Source organism: Thalassophryne amazonica, chromosome 2 (genome assembly GCF_902500255.1).
Source record: "Thalassophryne amazonica chromosome 2, fThaAma1.1, whole genome shotgun sequence".
In the NCBI taxonomy this organism is placed as follows: Eukaryota; Metazoa; Chordata; class Actinopteri; order Batrachoidiformes; family Batrachoididae; genus Thalassophryne; species Thalassophryne amazonica.
Window position 1 is genome coordinate 100637946 of NC_047104.1, and position 19483 is coordinate 100657428.

Here is a 19483-nt window from a genome sequence, read left to right on the forward strand (position 1 = left end):
TGTCAAATTCTGTAAATCTAGGTAATACCTCAGTAGTGGCACCCACATCAATAGCAGGGTGTAGTGGCTGGATTAAGGCATGCCGGCCCTTACCAAAAAATATTACTGATAACTATATAAAAAGTAAACTGGAAGTATACTTGAATCATACTTGCATGTACTACTTTTGGTAAGGGGGATATGTTTAACCTGATGTCTTCTATTTTCTTCTCAAGTAATCCAGGAAATTTTGTGCTGTAAAAGGACAGCTTGTTTTTGTTGTTCAAATCAGAGTAGTAAGTCCACTTGTAGCCATAATGCATGCTTATAGTCTAAGATAGCATCACGCCAGGCAAGGTTAATACTTCTAATTTTGAAGGACACCATTTCCGTTCTAGACCTCTTGCTTTATGCTTGAGGTCACGCAGATAATCATTGAACCAAGGTGACTGTGATTTGGGGGAGTGCGGTTTTAACACAGGTGTTGCAAATCATGTCGAGTGTAGTTTTGAGCACTGAGTTTAAACTATCCACAAGTCTGTCTACTGACTGGGTATTTGCAAATGTGAAGCTAAGACATCAGGCAGTCTAGCGTCGAGTTCAGTCTTAGTTGAGGAGTTGATGCATCGCCGTAATGATATATAAGGTTGTTGTTCCACTAAACACAGCAGTGAAACTGTAAACTTAATAAGTAAGTGATCAGACACCACTGAAGGCTTATTTATATGAATGTTAAAGTCACCAATGATCAGAATGTTATCTACACTAGTTGACAAGTTAGAGATGAACGCACCAAATCATCTAAGAACTCAGAATAGGGGCCCGGAGGCCTATATACAGTGACAAAGGAATACGACTGATTTTATTCTTCTGACCTTGGCAATGTGTAATATCCTGAGCAGAGTGGAGACTCAGATGCTCAAACGAGTGATATTGTAACCCCCAACAGCTAATAAGCTAAACCTAGATTTCTAAAAAGAGCAACACCCCCGCCTTGCTTCGCATCACGTGGGACGTGACTAAATGTATCTGCTGGTGGGCAGGCCTCATTTAAGGGGAGGACAGCTGTAGGTTTAAGCCAGGTTTCACATAGCCCATCATATCTAAGTGATGATCAATAATTAGATCATTGATCAACAATGATTTTGAGGACAGTGATCTTATGTTAATGAGACCCAGTCTAAGACCTCAGTGGGGTTGACGGTTTGAACTGTTTGGGTTTAGGGGTGGTTCCAGAGTAGCATATATAAGATGCCTAGAAGTAGGTTTAGGTTTAAGACATTCCACGCGCGTTGTAGGTAGCAGACATGAAATCTTTGCTTTTGCTGGAACAACCACTGGGCCATCCTCAATTTCAACATCATCCAATACAGCAATGGGTATTAAGTTTGGAAAGCATATCCCTCAGCAGGCCACAGTCTCAACTTGTTGAAATTCCCTCCCTGGCAAATAAACTACACTATCACCATAGTGGATTTTCTGCACTTGACAAAGTGCTTTGACAAAGATCACCAACAAAGACGAGTCACTGTCTGCCTTAAACAGATGCCTATCTCTAACGCCTTCATTCACCCTATTGAGGTTTCAAATCCCCCAAAATCTCACAAAACATCAGAGAGTTCGCGAGATGTCTGTAACATTGAGAAATGCATTGAGACCCTCTGATCAGGCTGCACTTTAACCGCTGCACACAGACAACATTAACATTGCAACATAAAACACTTTGTATTCTGCTAAAACTCTCGTGAATATATTCTCTGGGTTTAAAGATGTTGTTATTGTGTTTGTTTTATGTAAACACGCGAGAAGCTCAGGTTGTTTCTCCATTATTTTCAATGGGAATCGCTGTGATCTGCGATCACTTCCTGCTGTCATTCTGGAAGAAAATGAAGTTTGCCCTTTATCGTCCTGATTATTGTCCTTTACAACACTGTTTGTCCTCTTTGTTCCAGAGTAATATATAGGATGTCTGAAATTCATTTTGCATTCATGAAGTTGCACGCAGGTTAAACGTAGCAGACATGGATTATTTGGAATATTTGCAAGTTTTCAGGGTCTCATGCATGCAGTCTCTTATTAACGTGATGAAAAGCATAAAAAAAAATACATTTTGGTTATTTAATGTTCATTTGCAATTGTCGTCATGTGGTTTCTCTATGTTATTTAGACTGCAGCAACTCTCTGGAGTGCAAGGGAGTATGAGATATCTCAATAAGGCGAATGGAGAGACACAGAAGAAATAAATTAAGGAAATAAATAATACTGAAACATTCCGACAGATATGCGAGCCACAGACACACAGATACTTCAGACTTTATTATCACAAGGCGGAACGTTGTCACGTGCCACCTTCGACAAAGATCATCCACAAGGCTCTCAATTTTCTATAGGAATATATACTTTCTACAGGCACTGCACTAGTTTCTAAGAAAAACAAAACAATGACCTTTAAAAGAAGCACTCCAGCTCCATTTCAGATTTAGTAACTTAATCATCTACATCTTCTTCTTTGTCTTTCGGCTGTTCCCGTTAGGGGCCGCCACAGCAGATCAATCATTTCCATCTCACCCTGTCCTCTGTATCTTCTTCTGTCACACCAACCACCTGCATGTCCTCTCGCAGCACATCCATGAACCTCCTCTTTGGTCTCCCTCTTCTCCTCCTGCCTGGTGGCTCCATCCTCAGCATCCTTCTCCCTATATACCCTGGGTCCCTCCTCTGCACATGTCCAAACCATCTCAATCTCGCCTCTCTGACTTTGTCTCCAAACCGTCCCACCTGAGCTGTCCCTCTGATATGTTCATTCCTAATCTTGTCCATTCTTGTCACTCCCAAAGAGAATCTCAACATCTTCAGCTCTGCCGCCTCCAGCTCTGCCTCCTGTCTTTTTGTTAGTGCCACTGTCTCTAAACCATACAACATAGCTGGTCTCACTACTGTTTTGTAAACTTTCCCCTTCACTCTTGCTGATATTCTTCGGTCACAAATCACTCCTGCCACCTTTCTCCACCCACTCCACCCTGCCTGCACTCTCTTCTTCACCTCTCTACCACACTCTCCATTACTTTGAACAGTTGACCCCAAATATTTAAACTCATCTACTTTCACCACTTCTACTCCTTGTAACTGCACTATTCCACTGGGCTCCCTCTCATTCACACACATGTACTCAGTCTTGCTTCTACTGACTTTCATTCCCCTTCTCTCCAAAGCATATCTCCACTTCTCCAGACTGGACTCAAATTGCTCTCTACTCTCACTACAGATCACAATGTTATCTGCAAACATCATAGTCCATGGGGACTCCTGTCTGATCTCATCCGTCAACCTGTCCATCACCACTGCAAACAGGAAAGGACTCAGAGATGATCCTTGGTGTAATCCCACCTCCACCTTGAATGAGTCTGTCATTCCGACTGTGCATCTCACCGCTGTCACACTATTCTTATACATGTGCTGCACTACCCTAACATACTTCTCTGCCACTCCAGACTTCCTCATACAATACCACAACTCTTCTCTTGGCACCCTATCATAAGCTTTTTCTAAGTCTACAAACACACAATGTAACTCTTTCTGTCCTTCTCTGTACTTCTCCAACAGTATTCTTAGAGCAAACATTGCATCTGTAGTGCTCTTTCTCGGCATGAAACCATATTGCTGCTCACAGATCTTCACCTGTTTTCTAAACCTAGCTTCTACTACTCTTTCCATAACTTCATGCTGTGGCTGATCAGCTTTATGCCTCTGTAGTTACTGCAGCTCTGCACATCACCCTTGTTCTTGAAAATAGGAAGCAGCACACTTCGTCTCCACTCCTCAGGCATCCTCTCACTTTCCAAGATTTTATTAAACAATCTGGTTAGAAACTCTACTGCCATCTCTCCTAGACATTTCCATGCCTCCACTGGAATGTCATCTGGACCAACTGCCTTTCCACTCTTCATCCTCTTCATAGCAGCCCTCACTTCTTCCTTGCTAATCTCTTGTACTTCCTGATTTACTCTCACCACATCATCCAGCCTTTTCTTCTCGCTCATTTTCTTTATTCATCAGCTCTTCAAAATATTCCCTCCACCTTCTCAGCACACACTCCTCTCTTGTCAGCACATTACCATGTGCATCTTTTACCACCCTAACCTGCTGCACATCCTTTCCAGCTCTGTCCCTTTGTCAGGCCAATCGGTACAAGTCCTTTTCTCCTTCCTTACTATTCAACTTCTTGTACAGCTCGCAATACATTCCTTTATTTTTATATACAATAAGATGACAATAAAGAGATTTTAATCCCCAAACTCTGTGTGTTTCTTACCCTTTGTGCTGCTATACAATGTTGCCGAAACCTCAATTTCCCTGAGGAAGTCTTCCCAAGGGATCAATAAAGTTCTGTCTAATCTAATCCAATCTAATCTAATCTAATCTAATCTCTAATCTAACACACACAATGCATGCTATAATAAAACAAGAATTAAAAGAAAACGCACCATAAACAATCACACTGATGTTGTGTGAAAAATCCCTTGAATCTTTCAGACGTTGACTATGTACAACATATTCAGTGTTGCCATCCTGATTATCAATGAGTGGCTGTTGTCCTATTTTGTTGTAACAGTTTTCAAGATCACCCTGGACAGAAAAAAAAAACAGTAATTCATTGATAAACTGCTGCATTTTAGACACTTTCATTTCATGCATGAGATTCAAATCTAGTGAAGTCCTGTTTCAGACTCACCCTCACAGGTTTGGGATCCTCAATGTACCAAACTACTTCTGGACAAGCTGTCTCACAGGTTAACCGTAGTTTGGCATCACTGTTTATATTGAACAATGGGCAATTGTCACAGCTGTAAGAGAGTAAATACACAAACTCAGTACATGACAGTAATGACATGGTAATTCTTTATGGCAAAATTTGTCAACTTTTTCTCAATGCTGACTTCAGCAATAGCTCCCTAAAAACACATTTTGCCAAAATATACAGAGTTGTCATATAATGTGAATCTGAGTAGTGAAGACTTATACTGAGAACAAGTTTTAAATTTTGATATGTGTGGCATTTTATTTATTTTTTAATATAACAACATACTTACCAGTTTTCAATGTATTTATATAGCACCAAATCACAACAAATCTACCTCAAGGAGCTTCACAGGGGTCAGGTCTAACCTTTCCAACCTCCTGAGCAAGCACATAGACGGCATTAGTGAGGGCCCCTTCACACATGCGAATAAGTACAACTCAGGGTGACTCACAGCGAAACAGCCCGTATGAGTGAACCGCAAAAACATCGCACCGACGGGAAGGCGTGCACGATCCCAGTGCAACAGTTTGTGCACGCAATGGTGTCTTTCAAGCAGGAACACAGTGCAAGCAGCTGCATCACATCATGCCACTGATGTGGAGAACAATGAAATAAAAACCAGCTATATAATTAATGAATATCACTGTGTTGATATAAATAATACATAAAAGGGGACGTAATACAGAACCCCATGGTTAAATAACCCTGGTTAAAAAAATGCCACTCAAGGGATTCAACCCCATAAGCTCTGATTACCAGACGGAAACTTTACCACTGTGCTACCATCGCTGGCCTGTAATCAGTGTGGAAAAAATGCCCAAAATCAACAAAGACATAGACGTGCTGTGCTGTGTGCAGACGCTGCAGCCTGGCGCAAAGGCAAAAAATGTTTTATATATTTCCATGTGAGGACAGCAGGCAGAGAAACACACCTCACAGAGGAATGTTGGAAGTTCATGTCCTTCCAAACATGGAACGTGTTCTCAAGCTGGGACATCCAGGAGCAGAGCTCTTTACAGCCATGGCTGTGAGGGAACACGCCCCCTGTCCATTCAGCACCCTGACCAATGTGTCTCTGTGTTATGTGGCCATTCATTTTCATTATTTGTTATGTAATTATTATTATTATTTGTTATGTAATTATTGTAACAATTTATATGACTGTCCTGGTGGTGGTGTCTGTGTTTGTAACGTGTGCACTGAGCTGTCATCCAGCTGTCAGTGTGCTGTGACCAGATCTGTACAAATATATGAGCATTTTATGCAAGTGTGGTTCCCCCCCCACCTGGCATGTCAAATGTGTTGGGGGGGGCGACACGTGTGATACACATGCACCACATGTGTGGCTTTTTGCAACTCCACACTCATGGAGGCACTTAGACAAATTTCACATCCAGCTCCACAGTGATCGTCTGCTAACTGTTTTCGTGATGATAATGCGAATGGCCACACATTTTCTAAGTGCCAAACGAGTGGTGTTAGATGTTAGTGTGTGTCAGCTGGAATTTGGCCAGAAATACAAAGCATATATACACATTGGTATTTATGTGGCTAGAAATCAAATCAGAGAGCTAGGGCCTATCCCAGCAGTCATAGGGCACAAGGCAGGGTACACCCTGGACAAGACACCAGTCTATCAAAGGGCCAGATATACGAGGTCTGTTAGAAAAGTATCCGACCTTTTTATTTTTTTCAAAAACCTGATGGATTTGAATCACGTGTGTTTGCATGAGCCAACCTTGAACCTTCGTGTGCATGCGTGAATTTTTTCATGCCTGTCAATTGCGTCATTTGCTGGTAAGCAGCCTTTGTGTGAGGATGGGTGTAGTCTCTCGTCTTTTTTTTTGCAAGGAAAATAGCGGAACGACTGGAGCAGCACGACTGCATCAAATCTTGCCAAAAACTGGGCGACAGCCAGGTGGAAACCATTCGGATTATTCAGATGGCTTTCGCTGATGATCCTATGGGCATCACACAGATTAAGGAGTGGTACAACCAGTTTAAAGACGTCCGCACAATGGTGCAGAGCGAGCCACGCTCTGGGCAGCCACCAACATGCTGAAATGACCAGATAATTTCCAAAGTGAACGCTGTGGTGATGTGGGACCGTCGAGTGACTATCCGAGAAATTGCGGAAGAGGTGGACATCAGCACTTTTTTGGCACATTCCACTGTGACAGAAGATTTGGCCATGAAAAGAGTTGCAGCGAAATTCATGCCGATGGCTTGGGCATGAAGCTGATGGAACAAAGCGCCACCATGTTGAAGTCTCACAGGACATGTTGTGACATGCCCACCTCTTCCACAATTTCTCGGATAGTCACACGACTGAAAAGCCACCGAAAGCCGTCTGAATCTTCCGAATGGTTTCCACCTGGCTGTTGCCCAGTTTCTGGCAAAATTTGATGCAGTCGCACTGCTCCAGTCGTTCCGCCATTTTCATTTGCAAAGAAAAAAGGACGAGACTCCACCCATCCTGACACAAATGCTGCTTACCAGCAAATTACGCAATCGACAGGTGTGAAAAAGGTTCAAGGTTTGCTCATGCAAGCACACGTGATTCAAATCCATCAGGTTTTTGAAAAAAATAAAAAGGTTGGATACTTTTCTAACAGACCTTGTATACAGACACTTATTGCCAATATAGAGTCACCAGTTCTCTTCATCTGCACGTCTTTGGAAGTGGGAGGAAGCTGGAGCACCTGGAAGGAACCCACGCAAACAATGGGAGAACAAGCAAACTCCACACAGAAAGGACCAGGCAGGAAGCCATCCCACGACCTTCTTGCTGCAAAACAACAGTGCTAACCACTAAGACACCATCCTGCTCATGCAAAGACACTATTTTCTGAAAATTTCTTTTTTTGCAAATTTATAACTGTAATCTTACAGAATCTCTAAACTTGAAAAATTAGTGTTATATTGTAAAGTTAGGAGTTTTTGTCTCTCTAATCGCTCTGTAATTCTTGTTCCATCAGTGGCGATAATACACTATCATACTAATGGAATGTTGCAGGCAACAATATGTGTTGTGCTTGTTGGCACAAACTAATGTCACTGGAAACAATACAGTATGTGCCACGAATGCTGCCATATACTGCCACCAGCAAGTAGTGTACACAGCACGTGCATAGATAGCCTGCTTATGTAATGTATGTCTGAGTGCTGTGCTCTTTAAACTCCAGAAAAACACTGAGTTGATCTTTAAGAACACAATTTTACTGATCTGTGGTGCCAACACTTTCTACTTCCAAGCAATAGCAATCCACATGCACTGCACAGATTACTGACAATATGTAACCCAACTCACCTCCAGCACCTCAAACATCACCTCTAGCCTGCAACTTTAACTGTCACACAAACTAAAGAACATCACAATGACCATGTCACTCTGCAGGAACCTGGTTTGTGAATTCAGCTGAAGAACTAATTTTCTTTTCAGAAGCACTGGATTTGAAATTAACTGTATCAGTACAGTTTGGTGCACTTTTTTCTGAAATACGTGTTGGTCAGCATGAATTATGAGTGACCGTGACATGAAAATACATGATACAGTGCTGCAATGGTTAAATCATTATACAGTTTACTTCAACTTATATTTCCAAGTTCTGCTACCTTAAAATTTTTATGGCAGCCCCAACACAAACTTTTTAAAGTAAAAAAAAAAAAAAAATCACTTTTTTAAAACAGTATATACTAAAGCTATAAGCATATTTTTTTTTTCCTTTAAAAGCCACATCATAATGTCATGTTGGAGGTTTTGCAAATTCTATTTGCGTAACAGTCGAGTCATTTTACCTGATGGCGACATCTGTAAATTGTTTTGGATTAACAGTGATGCACGTAGAAGCTGAAGCAAGGTCAGTCCATTTTCTAAACCATGCTGCTTTCATCACACTTAACCTGTAGGTGATTACTTCAAATGGATTTGGAAGACAGTCTTTCTCAATGACATGGGTTTCATCCTTTGTTTTGTTGTTGCATTTGCAGTTTCCAACTGTATGGACAAAGACACAAGAAAGTCTTAAAAAAAATGTCAGCACATGAATTAATCATTAGTGTATCTATATTTGGTATTGCATGTTCACAGGGCAGGTCAGGTCCTGGAGTATACCCTAGTGCTGCCGCACATCCCACCACCCCACTAGAATCCTAGTTGGCAACCTCCCAGACAGAAAACCAGTCCATCTGTGCCTCCTGAAAGTTGACATGTATCTGACACAATCTGGTGATATGTGAGCATTCCCTTGGCCTCTTCAAGTTGCTGGGATCCTCAGCATGCTGAATCCTGCTCAGGGAAAATGCCACATGGCCATAGTGTTGTAGCTAATGTTCCTTCACAGTGCATTTATTACACCTCATCAGAGTGTCCCTGAGTAACTACGTAGTCCTTTAATGCAAAGTCATTCTCTGCAGAATTTTCCAGTCAACCAGTTCAAATGGTTCACTCTTTGTGAAAATCAGCACAGGTTGCAAAGAAATGAGTACTCAAGCAGCAGTCAGCTGAGACAGGAATTTGTTGCGAATGACAATTGGCAGTACCTTGTCCTACACAAAGAGCAGTGTCATATCCCTGTGGTTGCTGCAATCTGGATGACTGCCTTTCCAGTGAGGAACAACAAAACCTCTCCTTGAGTCTGTTGGTAAGACACCTGTCTCCAAAATGAAAGCAAGGATTGTTTGCAATGTCAGGAGAACAGTATCTCCACCTGGCTGAAGGAGTTCAACTCTGATACCACAGATTCCTGAAATTTTAACTGCCCTCAGCAGTTTCATTGCCTTTTGAAATACCGCTGAGATTCAGTGGTTCGCATCTGACTAACAAACCAACCCCCCCGGAAATGCACAAAATTCAAGCAGCGGGACAGGACTCCGGCAAGTGCTCAAAGTAGCCTGTCTAAAGGGTCAGCACACCAAAGTCACCTCTAAGGACCATGTCATCACTACATTGGGAGGAGGTATAAGTTTGAAGGTATGCAATAGTTCAATTATTCTGTGAGCAGGCTGAGGGTCACTAGATCCCAGATGATGTGTCATCTGCTCACAGAGAACTCCAATACATGCCTAGCTGTCATCCCCCCCAGTTTGCTTTATCAGCTTTCAAAACAGGCCATGCACTCTGATTCCTCTGGATGATCCAAGTGTCTTCAGAGATGAAACACCTTCTCCAGCAAAGCTTGATGACTCCACTGCAATCAGCTTCTACAGTCTTGTCATGAGAGAACGCCCACATTCCATTTGGGCCATTTTATTGTTTCCATGTTTGCACGTCTCAGATTACATTCCAGCTCCTGCAAAACAGCCTCATCCTGAAATTTGTCAAAACTATATCTCTAAGACTGAGCACTCCACAGGAATCTGAATCTTTACGGAAGTTACAGCAAGTTAATGGTCACAAACTGGGAACATCTGTAGTATCTGCAGCTCTGCAGAACTCCCCAGCATCTTCACAGGAGAACATCATCTCTTTATCTATCTCACTGGTATGAGAGTTCCATGTCCAAAAGTGCCAGTCTGGACACTGAACCCAAGATTCAGAAAATTGTAGTCCCCATAGTTTTGCAAAGTCAAGACCATTACTAGCCATTGCTCAATCAATGGAGAACAATATCATCCTAGTAACCAGCCCTGTCAGTGCCCGTGATTGTATTAACATTAGTAATGACCAGAGGAGTGTCACTTATGTGTCACACTCTTTACCACATTGACCAGGATGATCCTAAACTTCTAATATTCACAGGATGGGGGCAACATAAACAAAACCTCTCACAACATAATTCAACCACACACACCACCATGAATGATTCAGAAATGACCACTGGGTTGGTTCAGCACTGTTCTATGTTAAAAGCTGTAGTCTGTTTTCAGTTTTGTAACCAACGCTGTATTACAGGGGTGATAATTTGATAAAAATAACATTAAATAATCAGAAGTATGAGAATTTTTGTGGTACTTACTACACTCCCATTCAAATGTGATTCCTTTGCTGGGTAATGATTCAGTTTCAGTCAGCCCCAGTGTGACAGTCTGTGTGTAATCAACCAAAGTGTCTGGAGTAGCAATGACTGTCAAATTATGAGGCCCTTTCATATTACCTGTCTTAATAAAAAGAAAAAGAAACAAAAAGTCATGCCAATGTAATAAGAATATATGAAAAATCTATATTACAAATCAGTGCAATATACTGCACAAACTGTTCTCCATACTGCATTTCGACGTTTCTCTGATGAAAAGTTTGAGTTGTTCTGGCAAACCTGCAGAATGTTCTGCAAGTCCACAGTCACATCAGAAGCAGAGACATTGTTGATCGCTTGTATTTTCATACCAAAAAATCCTTTACCAAAACACAATTAGCATTTTTAAGCATTGAGTCTGAGCAGTATTTACTATAGTAGTCAATTTTGATATGTAAAAGTAAAGTTTTGGGTACCTCTAACTGGAGAGGAGAAAGTATAAGTTTGTAAACTCCCATTGGGCATTTCCCTTGTCTCCGACAGAGTGTCATTAAGTCCAGAGAAAGAAAAGATGAGCTGCACAGGAGTACCATGCTCCAGGGAGACACTAATGATGAGATCAGTGGAGTCTGGACACTCGTCTTCCTGTGCTATTACTGAGGCCTGCAGGCCTTCAACGGGCTCCTGCAGGCACAGCCGCAGCTCAGAGGAAACTCTGTGTGATGTGACCTCATTAGACGCAGTCAGAGTCAGGTCGCTGCAGCCATTTCCGAGCCGCTCCACCGCACTTTTCATCACAGTAATATTGTACGATGCCATCCCTCTGTCTGCTGAACCGTTTCCAATCAGATTGCCACCATGATGAACCATGTAGGTGACGTTTGTACCTTGAATATGACAGAAACAAATCTAGTAAGCCCATAGATCTTAAGAATATGTCAGAAACAAGATTCTGTTTATTACCTGTGATATTTGACTCACCTGTTTCTAAGGCAACCTGGATGTGAAGAGGCCTGCCATGAAGTGCATAGCATTTAGTGCTACCTGTTGATATGTTCCCACTGTAGCACTTGATGTCACCAAACTCTCCAACAGGCTCCTGAATGGTTATAGCTTTCTGGGCTTTTACATGCCAGTCGCTGGTGTTGCACTCCACTTCAACCACAAAAACACCAGGCGAATTGAATTTATGCATCACAGTGCTCTCCAACCTAACAGAAATATACAGATAAGGTTTGACTCCCAAATAAATAAAGAAGGGCTTCAAACCAGAGGTTTTTTCAGTTGATTTCTTCCTGGCTAATGTGGTATTTCAACATTTCCAGTTGAGGGCTTCACCTTAATCCTCACCAGTACACATTGTGAAACTTACTAATCTGTACACATACGATCTATCCCCCCCACCCCAACATCCATTTTCTATACCCGCTTACCGCAATTAAGGGTCATGGGGGGGGTAAGGCGGGGTACACCCTGGACATGACACCAGTCTGTCGCAGGACCACATACACATTCAGACAAACACGTTCACACTTGCACACACAGCTACGGACAATTTAAATTTTCCAATCCACCTAACCTCCATGTCTTTAAATGTGGGAGGAAGCCGGAGTACACGGTGACAACCCATGCAAACATGGGGAAAACATGCAAAATCCACACAGAAAGGCCACAGGTGGGAATCAATCCCACCACCCTTCTTGCTGTGAGGCAACAGTGCTAACCACTAAGCAACCATGCTGCCCCTCATCAGAACATCTTGTTTTTTTAATACTGTTGACATCTTTTTACTTTTTGCCATTTTTACAGATAGTGTCACCATGCAACTATTTTTAAAAATGACTGTTAACTATCTGTTAACTATCTCCGTTTAATATTTATTTTCCAGTTTTTCAGACAAGACTTCCATCCATCCATCCATCTTCTACCGCTTAGTCCAATTAAGGGTCGCGGGGGGCTGGAGCCTATCCCAGCAGTCATAGGGCGTGAGGTGGGGTACACCCAGGACAGGACGCCAGTCTGTCGCAGGGCCACAAATAGACAAACAAACACAGACACACCCACACACCCACCTAAGGACAATTTTAAAGATTCCAGTCCACCCAACCCACATGTCTTTGGATGTGGGAGACAACCGGAGCACCCGGAGGAAGCTCATGCAAACACGGGGAGAACATGCAAACTCCACACAGAAAGGCCACGGGAATTGAACCCATGACCTCCTCGCTGTGAGGAAACAGTGCTAACCACTAATCCACCGTGCTGCCCAGACAAGACTTTTCAATAGAAAATTCAATACATGCACCTTCCTCCTGCAGTTGCTTTGATGCAAATATCCTTCATGAAAACTTCTCTAACTGCTCAATAGCTATGAAAAACTGACACAAAGCTCAAAATTTTGCTATAGAATCCAACCAGATACCAAACTGGGTTCCAAATAGACCCACATTAAAAATTATTGTGGAACCTACAGTATTTAACTGAATATGATCAAAATAAATGAATTTGAAAACAAGTATAGGTAACAGTTACATAAAATTCCAGGTGAATAAGTATATCAGTTCAGAAAATATGTCAAAGAATTCTTGTTGCTGACTCCCACTGCCTTTCTGTGCACCTTGAACCTTCTTTGCCAACCATCAAACTTTTTGCCTGGTATGTTTCGATATCAAGATTTGACCCTCAGCCTGAGTTGCTGGTTTTTCTGACTTTTGCTTCCCTCACAGATATTGTTACCTTTTGGACTGCCTACCAGTGCACCGAACCCTCGCCTGTCTCCACGGTTAACCCAACAGATTGCTTCTTGATTATAAGTGTATTTTATACAATCTGCCTTATACAATCTGCCTTCAAATAACAGCTGTATCTGTCTGTCTAGTTAAATGCCAGGCATTGCCAGGTATTTCTCACTTCTCTGGGCTGTATGAATCTATGGTGTGTCCGTCTCCTGCGTTCACTGTGCATGTAAGGTTTCCTTGAAAGGGGTGAAGGAGCCATTTCATAGTGATGGTGATATTATCAAAGACAGCCGCCAGCTTCCTTATCAGCATTTGGAGACCTGAGTGGGAAACATGACAATGTACAGTTAGGCCCATATATAGTAATTGGTAATTGTGAAAGTCTGTAATTCTCAATCAGTCAGGCTGCACCTGAATGTGAGCACAGCCTGTGGAAAAACTGGGCTCTGGAGAGCAGCTTTTCCACAAAAGCCACATTGATCGATGAAAACTGTGATCATATCCAGATAAAGGCAGTTTTTGAATAAACTTGATTTACTTAAAGTGCACGTAGAGCAGAGCACAGCTAGCAGACCAAACCGTGTGTTTTTAAAAATAGACAAACACACTGCTTCGCTTTGAATGCGCAGTCTATGTCAGATGATCAGCATGGACCCTCTTTCTCTTAAAAGGCTTAATTTTACTATGTGTGTCATGTTGGAAAACTGTAGCTTTTGGTGTTACACTGATTAGCTCTTACACGGCTTATACGCATGCTCTAGTCTTGTTTTTTTTCTGGGGACGTTACAGCGCCACATACAGGTCTGGCATATGTACTACAACATTAAACGGAGCTTCGAGACACAGAATTTGCCTCAAACTTTTTTGTAATGGAATTATTTGAGTTACTCAAGTAACCGTTTCAGCCCTAGCTACATTATTTAAGTAGTCACTGGATACGTCATCACCTTTTTGACTAAATAACAGAATCTAAAGAACCTCTAATGTCTTCTGACAATGATATCTCATTTTGCCCTTCTTCCGGCACTCTGCATGGTTGGATGGCTCAGATGGACACAGAAATGCTAGCAATTGAATGTTTGTGGTCTGATGTCTGTTTTGTATGGAGCAAATTGTATGGAGCACGTTTTCTTGATGTCCCCAAAAAAACTTGCCATGAACTCTTAGGCCCTCAATAGTTTTGGGTTTGCTAGGACAAGAGTGATCTACGTACCTAATGATGGGAACTTGTTTACTTGAATGTGGACTCGTGTCTTGATGTTAGCGGTTATCCACTCATCCGACACAACTACAAACTCTCTAACAGTAAGTTAGTGATTTGTATCAGTTGTCCGGCATTGTGAATAAATTAAGGGATGTCTTGATCATAATCTACCCAATAAAAGCCTTGCTGCTGAGTGTAACACAGAACTGCAATGCATGTTTTAAAAGTACAAGAACTCAGTGATTCACTTTAAATATGAAACAAGTCTATTTTATTCATACAGATGAACAGTGTGTGTCAGTCGTGGTCTATTTCATAGTGCAGTGCCAATGCAGGAAAAACAGCCAGCGAAGTTGTGGTGCAAGTTTAAAAGGACATTAATTACTTGCCTTTAAATACACATCTATTTTATTCAGAAAGCTCATCAACAATGTCCGTCATGAATGTACAGCTTGCAGATTGACAATAGCAGGTGATGTAAACAATGTATAGCCATGGTGAGTTTGCTCTGCCACAAAAATGGCCATGATGTGCCATCACCAAGTAGCCTGGCTGTTCGGGCAGCCCTATAGGTAATGAAGATAAGGTGATATGAATAAAGTAATATAATGTGATAATATGCACCAAGTAATAATGTGCAAAAGCCTTTAAAATGTATGGTGTATGATGGGAACAGGAAGGATAAGACGTGCAGCTGACCATGCTTGCAGTGATACTCCACAGACAGGTAACTTCCCAGTGCAGGGCAAGGTTCACTGAAAGAGCTTGTGTCCACTCCAGCCTGGCAAGCTTGCCGTCCACGACAATGCGCTGCATCAATACACAAACATGTTCGATAATATCAGGCAGGAAAATCACCCAGAGTGTTTCCAAGTTGACTGACTGCAGAGTTCCTAAAACTGCAACCTTTGCTATTGCATAAATTTAACTATCGCACTGGCATTTTGATAACCTTCTAATGAGAACTTCTTAGGAGAATCACAAATACTGTGTCTCATACCTGAGGGAACTCTTCCACATTAATAATCCCAGTTTGACATAAATGTGTAAGCATACATAAAGTTATCCCAAAGTCCATCCATTGTGTTCCGAGGAATAGATTTGCTTCACGGCTTTTCTGGCAGTCTGAAGCTAGTATCTCACTGGGTTGTGACAGCTTGTGAACAAACATTGGTGAGGGATTTCTTGAAGTTTCACACGACTAATTTATTTTTATTGAGGACCACAATGTAAATAAGTTAAATGCTTTATTGTGTTATCCTCTACAGTTTTATATACCATATTATTTTATGTACATGTATGTTATTACAAAATAAATCAAATCAAAAGATACACAACCCCAAAGTGCTGCTGGACATCACGGCATGCCATGTCATGAAGACATGGCAGATGCAGCGAGTCGGGGAGCGCTTTGAGCAGATGCGCGTGTAGAGTAGCACTTCCGGAAAATCCCAGAGCCTGAGGAGGATCATACAACCCCTGGCAATAATTATGGAATCACCGGCCTCGGAGGATGTTCATTCAGTTGTTTAATTTTGTAGAAAAAAAGCAGATCACAGACATGACACAAAACTAAAGTCATTTCAAATGGCAACTTTCTGGCTTTAAGAAACACTATAAGAAATCAGGAAGAAAAGATGTCAATTGAAACAAAGGAGAGGATGATCAAACTCTTAATAGAGGGTAAATCATCACGCAATGTTGCAAAAGATGTTGGTTGTTCAGTCAGCTGTGTCTGAACTCTGGACCAAATACAAACAACATGGGAAGGTTGTTAAAGGCAAACATACTGGTAGACCAAGGAAGACATCAAAGCGTCAAGACAGAAAACTTAAAGCAATATGTCTCAAAAATCGAAAATGCACAACAAAACAAATGAGGATTTTTTTTCCTGATTTCTTATAGTGTTTCTTAAAGCCATTCAGTCTTAAAGCCAGGGGTCCCCTGGCAAAAATTATGGAATCACCGGCCTCGGAGGATGTTCATTCAGTTGTTTAATTTTGTAGAAAAAAAGCAGATCACAGACATGACACAAAACTAAAGTCATTTCAAATGGCAACTTTCTGACTTTAAGAAACACTATAAGAAATCAGGAAAAAATTGTGGCAGTCAGTAATGGTTACTTTTTTAGACCAAGCAGAGGGAAAAAAAATATGGAATCACTCAATTCTGAGGAAAAAAATTATGGAATCATGAAAAACAAAAGAAAGCTCCAACACATCACTAGTATTTTGTTGCACCACCTCTGGCTTTTATAACAGCTTGCAGTCTCTGAGGCACGGACTTAATGAGTGACAAACAGTACTCTTCATCAATCTGGCTCCAACTTTCTCTGATTGCTGTTGCCAGATCAGCTTTGCAGGTTGGAGCCTTCTCATGGACCATTTTCTTCAACTTCCACCAAAGATTTTCAATTGGATTAAGATCCGGACTATTTGCAGGCCATGACATTGACCCTATGTGTCTTTTTGCAAGGAATGTTTTCACAGTTTTTGCTCTATGGCAAGATGCATTATCATCTTGAAAAATGATTTCATCATCCCCAAATATCCTTTCAATTGATGGGATAAGAAAACTGTCCAAAATATCAACATAAACTTGTGCATTTATTGATGATGTAATGACAGCCATCTCCCCAGTGCCTTTACCTGACATGCAGCCCCATATCATCAATGACTGTGGAAATTTACATGTTCTCTTGAGGCAGTCATCTTTATAAATCTCACTGGAACTGCACCAAACAAAAGTTCCAGCATCATCACCTTGCCCAATGCAGATTCGAGATTCATCACTGAATATGACTTTCATCCAGTCATCCACAGTCCACGACTGCTTTTCCTTAGCCCATTGTAACCTTGTTTTTTTCTGTTTAGGTGTTAATGATGGCTTTCATTTAGCTTTTCTGTATGTAAATCCCATTTCCTTTAGGTGGTTTCTTACAGTTCGGTCACAGACATTGACTCCAGTTTCCTCCCATTCGTTCCTCATTTGTTTTGTTGTGCATTTTTGATTTTTGAGACATATTACTTTAAGTTTTCTGTCTTGACGCTTTGATGTCTTCCTTGGTCTACCAGTATGTTTGCCTTTAACAACCTTCCCATGTTGTTTGTACTTGGTCCAGAGTTTAGACACAACTGACTGTGAACTACCAACATCTTTTGCAACATTGCGTGATGATTTACCCTCTTTTAAGAGTTTGATAATCCTCTCCTTTGTTTCAATTGACATCTCTCGTGTTGGAGCCATGATTTATGTCAGTCCACTTGGTGCAACAGCTCTCCAAGGTGTGATCACTCCTTTTTAGATGCAGACTAACGAGCAGATCTGAGTTGATGCAGGTGTTAGTTTTGGGGATGAAAATTTACAGGGTGATTCCATAATTTATTCCTCAGAATTGAGTGAGTCCATATTTTTTTCCCTCTGTTTGGTCTAAAAACGTAACCATTACTGACTGCCACAATTATTTTTCCTGATTTCTTATAGTGTTTCTTAAAGCCAGATAGTTGCCATTTAAAATGACTTTAGTTTTGTGTCATGTCTGTGATCTGCTTTTTTTCTACAAAATTAAACAACTGAATGAACATCCTCCGAGGCCGGTGATTCCATAATTTTTGCCAGGGGTTGTATAAAGGCCGAGTAAATGGTGCTTGACATTTACTAGAGTCCTTTGTGAGATTTGAGCAGAACTTGTGCACTATGTATGCGAACTGCTCGCGGTTTTTGGCCCTATTTTTGCCACCAGTTCGTGCAACATTTGGCCAACATTCAGACAACATGCGCTAACGTGTCGTTAGTACCACTTCAGTGAGATTCCAACTGAAAAAGTATCACTAATTTGCATGTTTTGTCGCAATTTTGTGTTTTCGACTGCTCTTCAACATCCAGTGAGATACTAGCCTAAGCATTTCATCAGCCATCACAGGATCGCAACATTTTTCTTCTTTGACAAATGATACTTTGCGGTGATGTTAAGTGTACTTTTTGATAAAGCCACTGACAAAGTTTGATTGATCCGGATTGTGGATTTTGTGGACATTTGAATTTAATATTGAAAAGCCTATTTGGTGTACATTTTGCATTTTATCTTAATGAAAAGTGCCTCAATCGCTCTCATTTGTGACAGTGAGGTGCCAACTGGCACGCTCATTGAATAGACTAAGTTTGATCCACATCTGATCCATATTGCAGATTTAGCAGATATTTGATTTTAACATTGAAAAGCCCTTTTGATCTATATTTTTGTATTATATTTTAGATTATGAAAAGCCACTAATAACAGAACTTTGACCTTGAAATTTTTTTCCAAGGTGAGGGAAAGGGAAGTGTGGGGTCCCCTGTTGGAGCTGTTGCCCCAGCGACCCGATCCCGAGTAAGCGGTTCAAGATGAGTGAGTGTAAAATTTGTGGAATTGGAGACTATAGTGTTGGTGGAGGTTTGCGCTCTCAGAGCGCAGTGCTCTAGTTGGAGTAAGCAGTTGAAGATGAGTGAGTGAATGAGCCATAATTGCTGCTGGTTGGTTGTTTTTGTGGAACATACACTGAGCTGTAAACCTACAAAACAATCAGATTGTATTTCATTTGAAAACTTTTTTAAATACACTACTTTCTGTAAAGAAAGAGAGACAAATTTCTCTGCAACAACATATTTTATTTAATTTTATTTCACTTAAATTACTACTTGGAAAATTTTTAATCTAATCTTAAAATATGCCACTTTGAGGTAGTTTATAACTGATATATTTTGATTTCATTTCATTTATGTACACATTTTAAGCTTTACAGTGTGTATATAGTGGGTGTTTTTAAGT

The 19483-nt window shown here is 41.1% G+C and overlaps 1 protein-coding gene across 1 annotated transcript in view; it reads right to left on the reverse strand.

The window, feature by feature from the left end:
* Positions 1-19483, reverse strand: part of LOC117528020 (polycystic kidney disease protein 1-like 2) — a 113543-nt gene that overhangs the window by 85652 nt on the left and 8408 nt on the right. The window contains exons 4-12 of the mRNA XM_034190544.1: positions 15376-15486; positions 13645-13792; positions 11716-11945; positions 11211-11621; positions 10987-11114; positions 10738-10879; positions 8579-8777; positions 4712-4823; positions 4464-4605 (exon numbers count right to left, since the gene is read on the reverse strand). Of these exons, the coding sequence (XP_034046435.1) occupies positions 4464-4605; positions 4712-4823; positions 8579-8777; positions 10738-10879; positions 10987-11114; positions 11211-11621; positions 11716-11945; positions 13645-13792; positions 15376-15486 (1623 nt within the window). The remainder of the gene's footprint in view (positions 1-4463; positions 4606-4711; positions 4824-8578; positions 8778-10737; positions 10880-10986; positions 11115-11210; positions 11622-11715; positions 11946-13644; positions 13793-15375; positions 15487-19483) is intronic.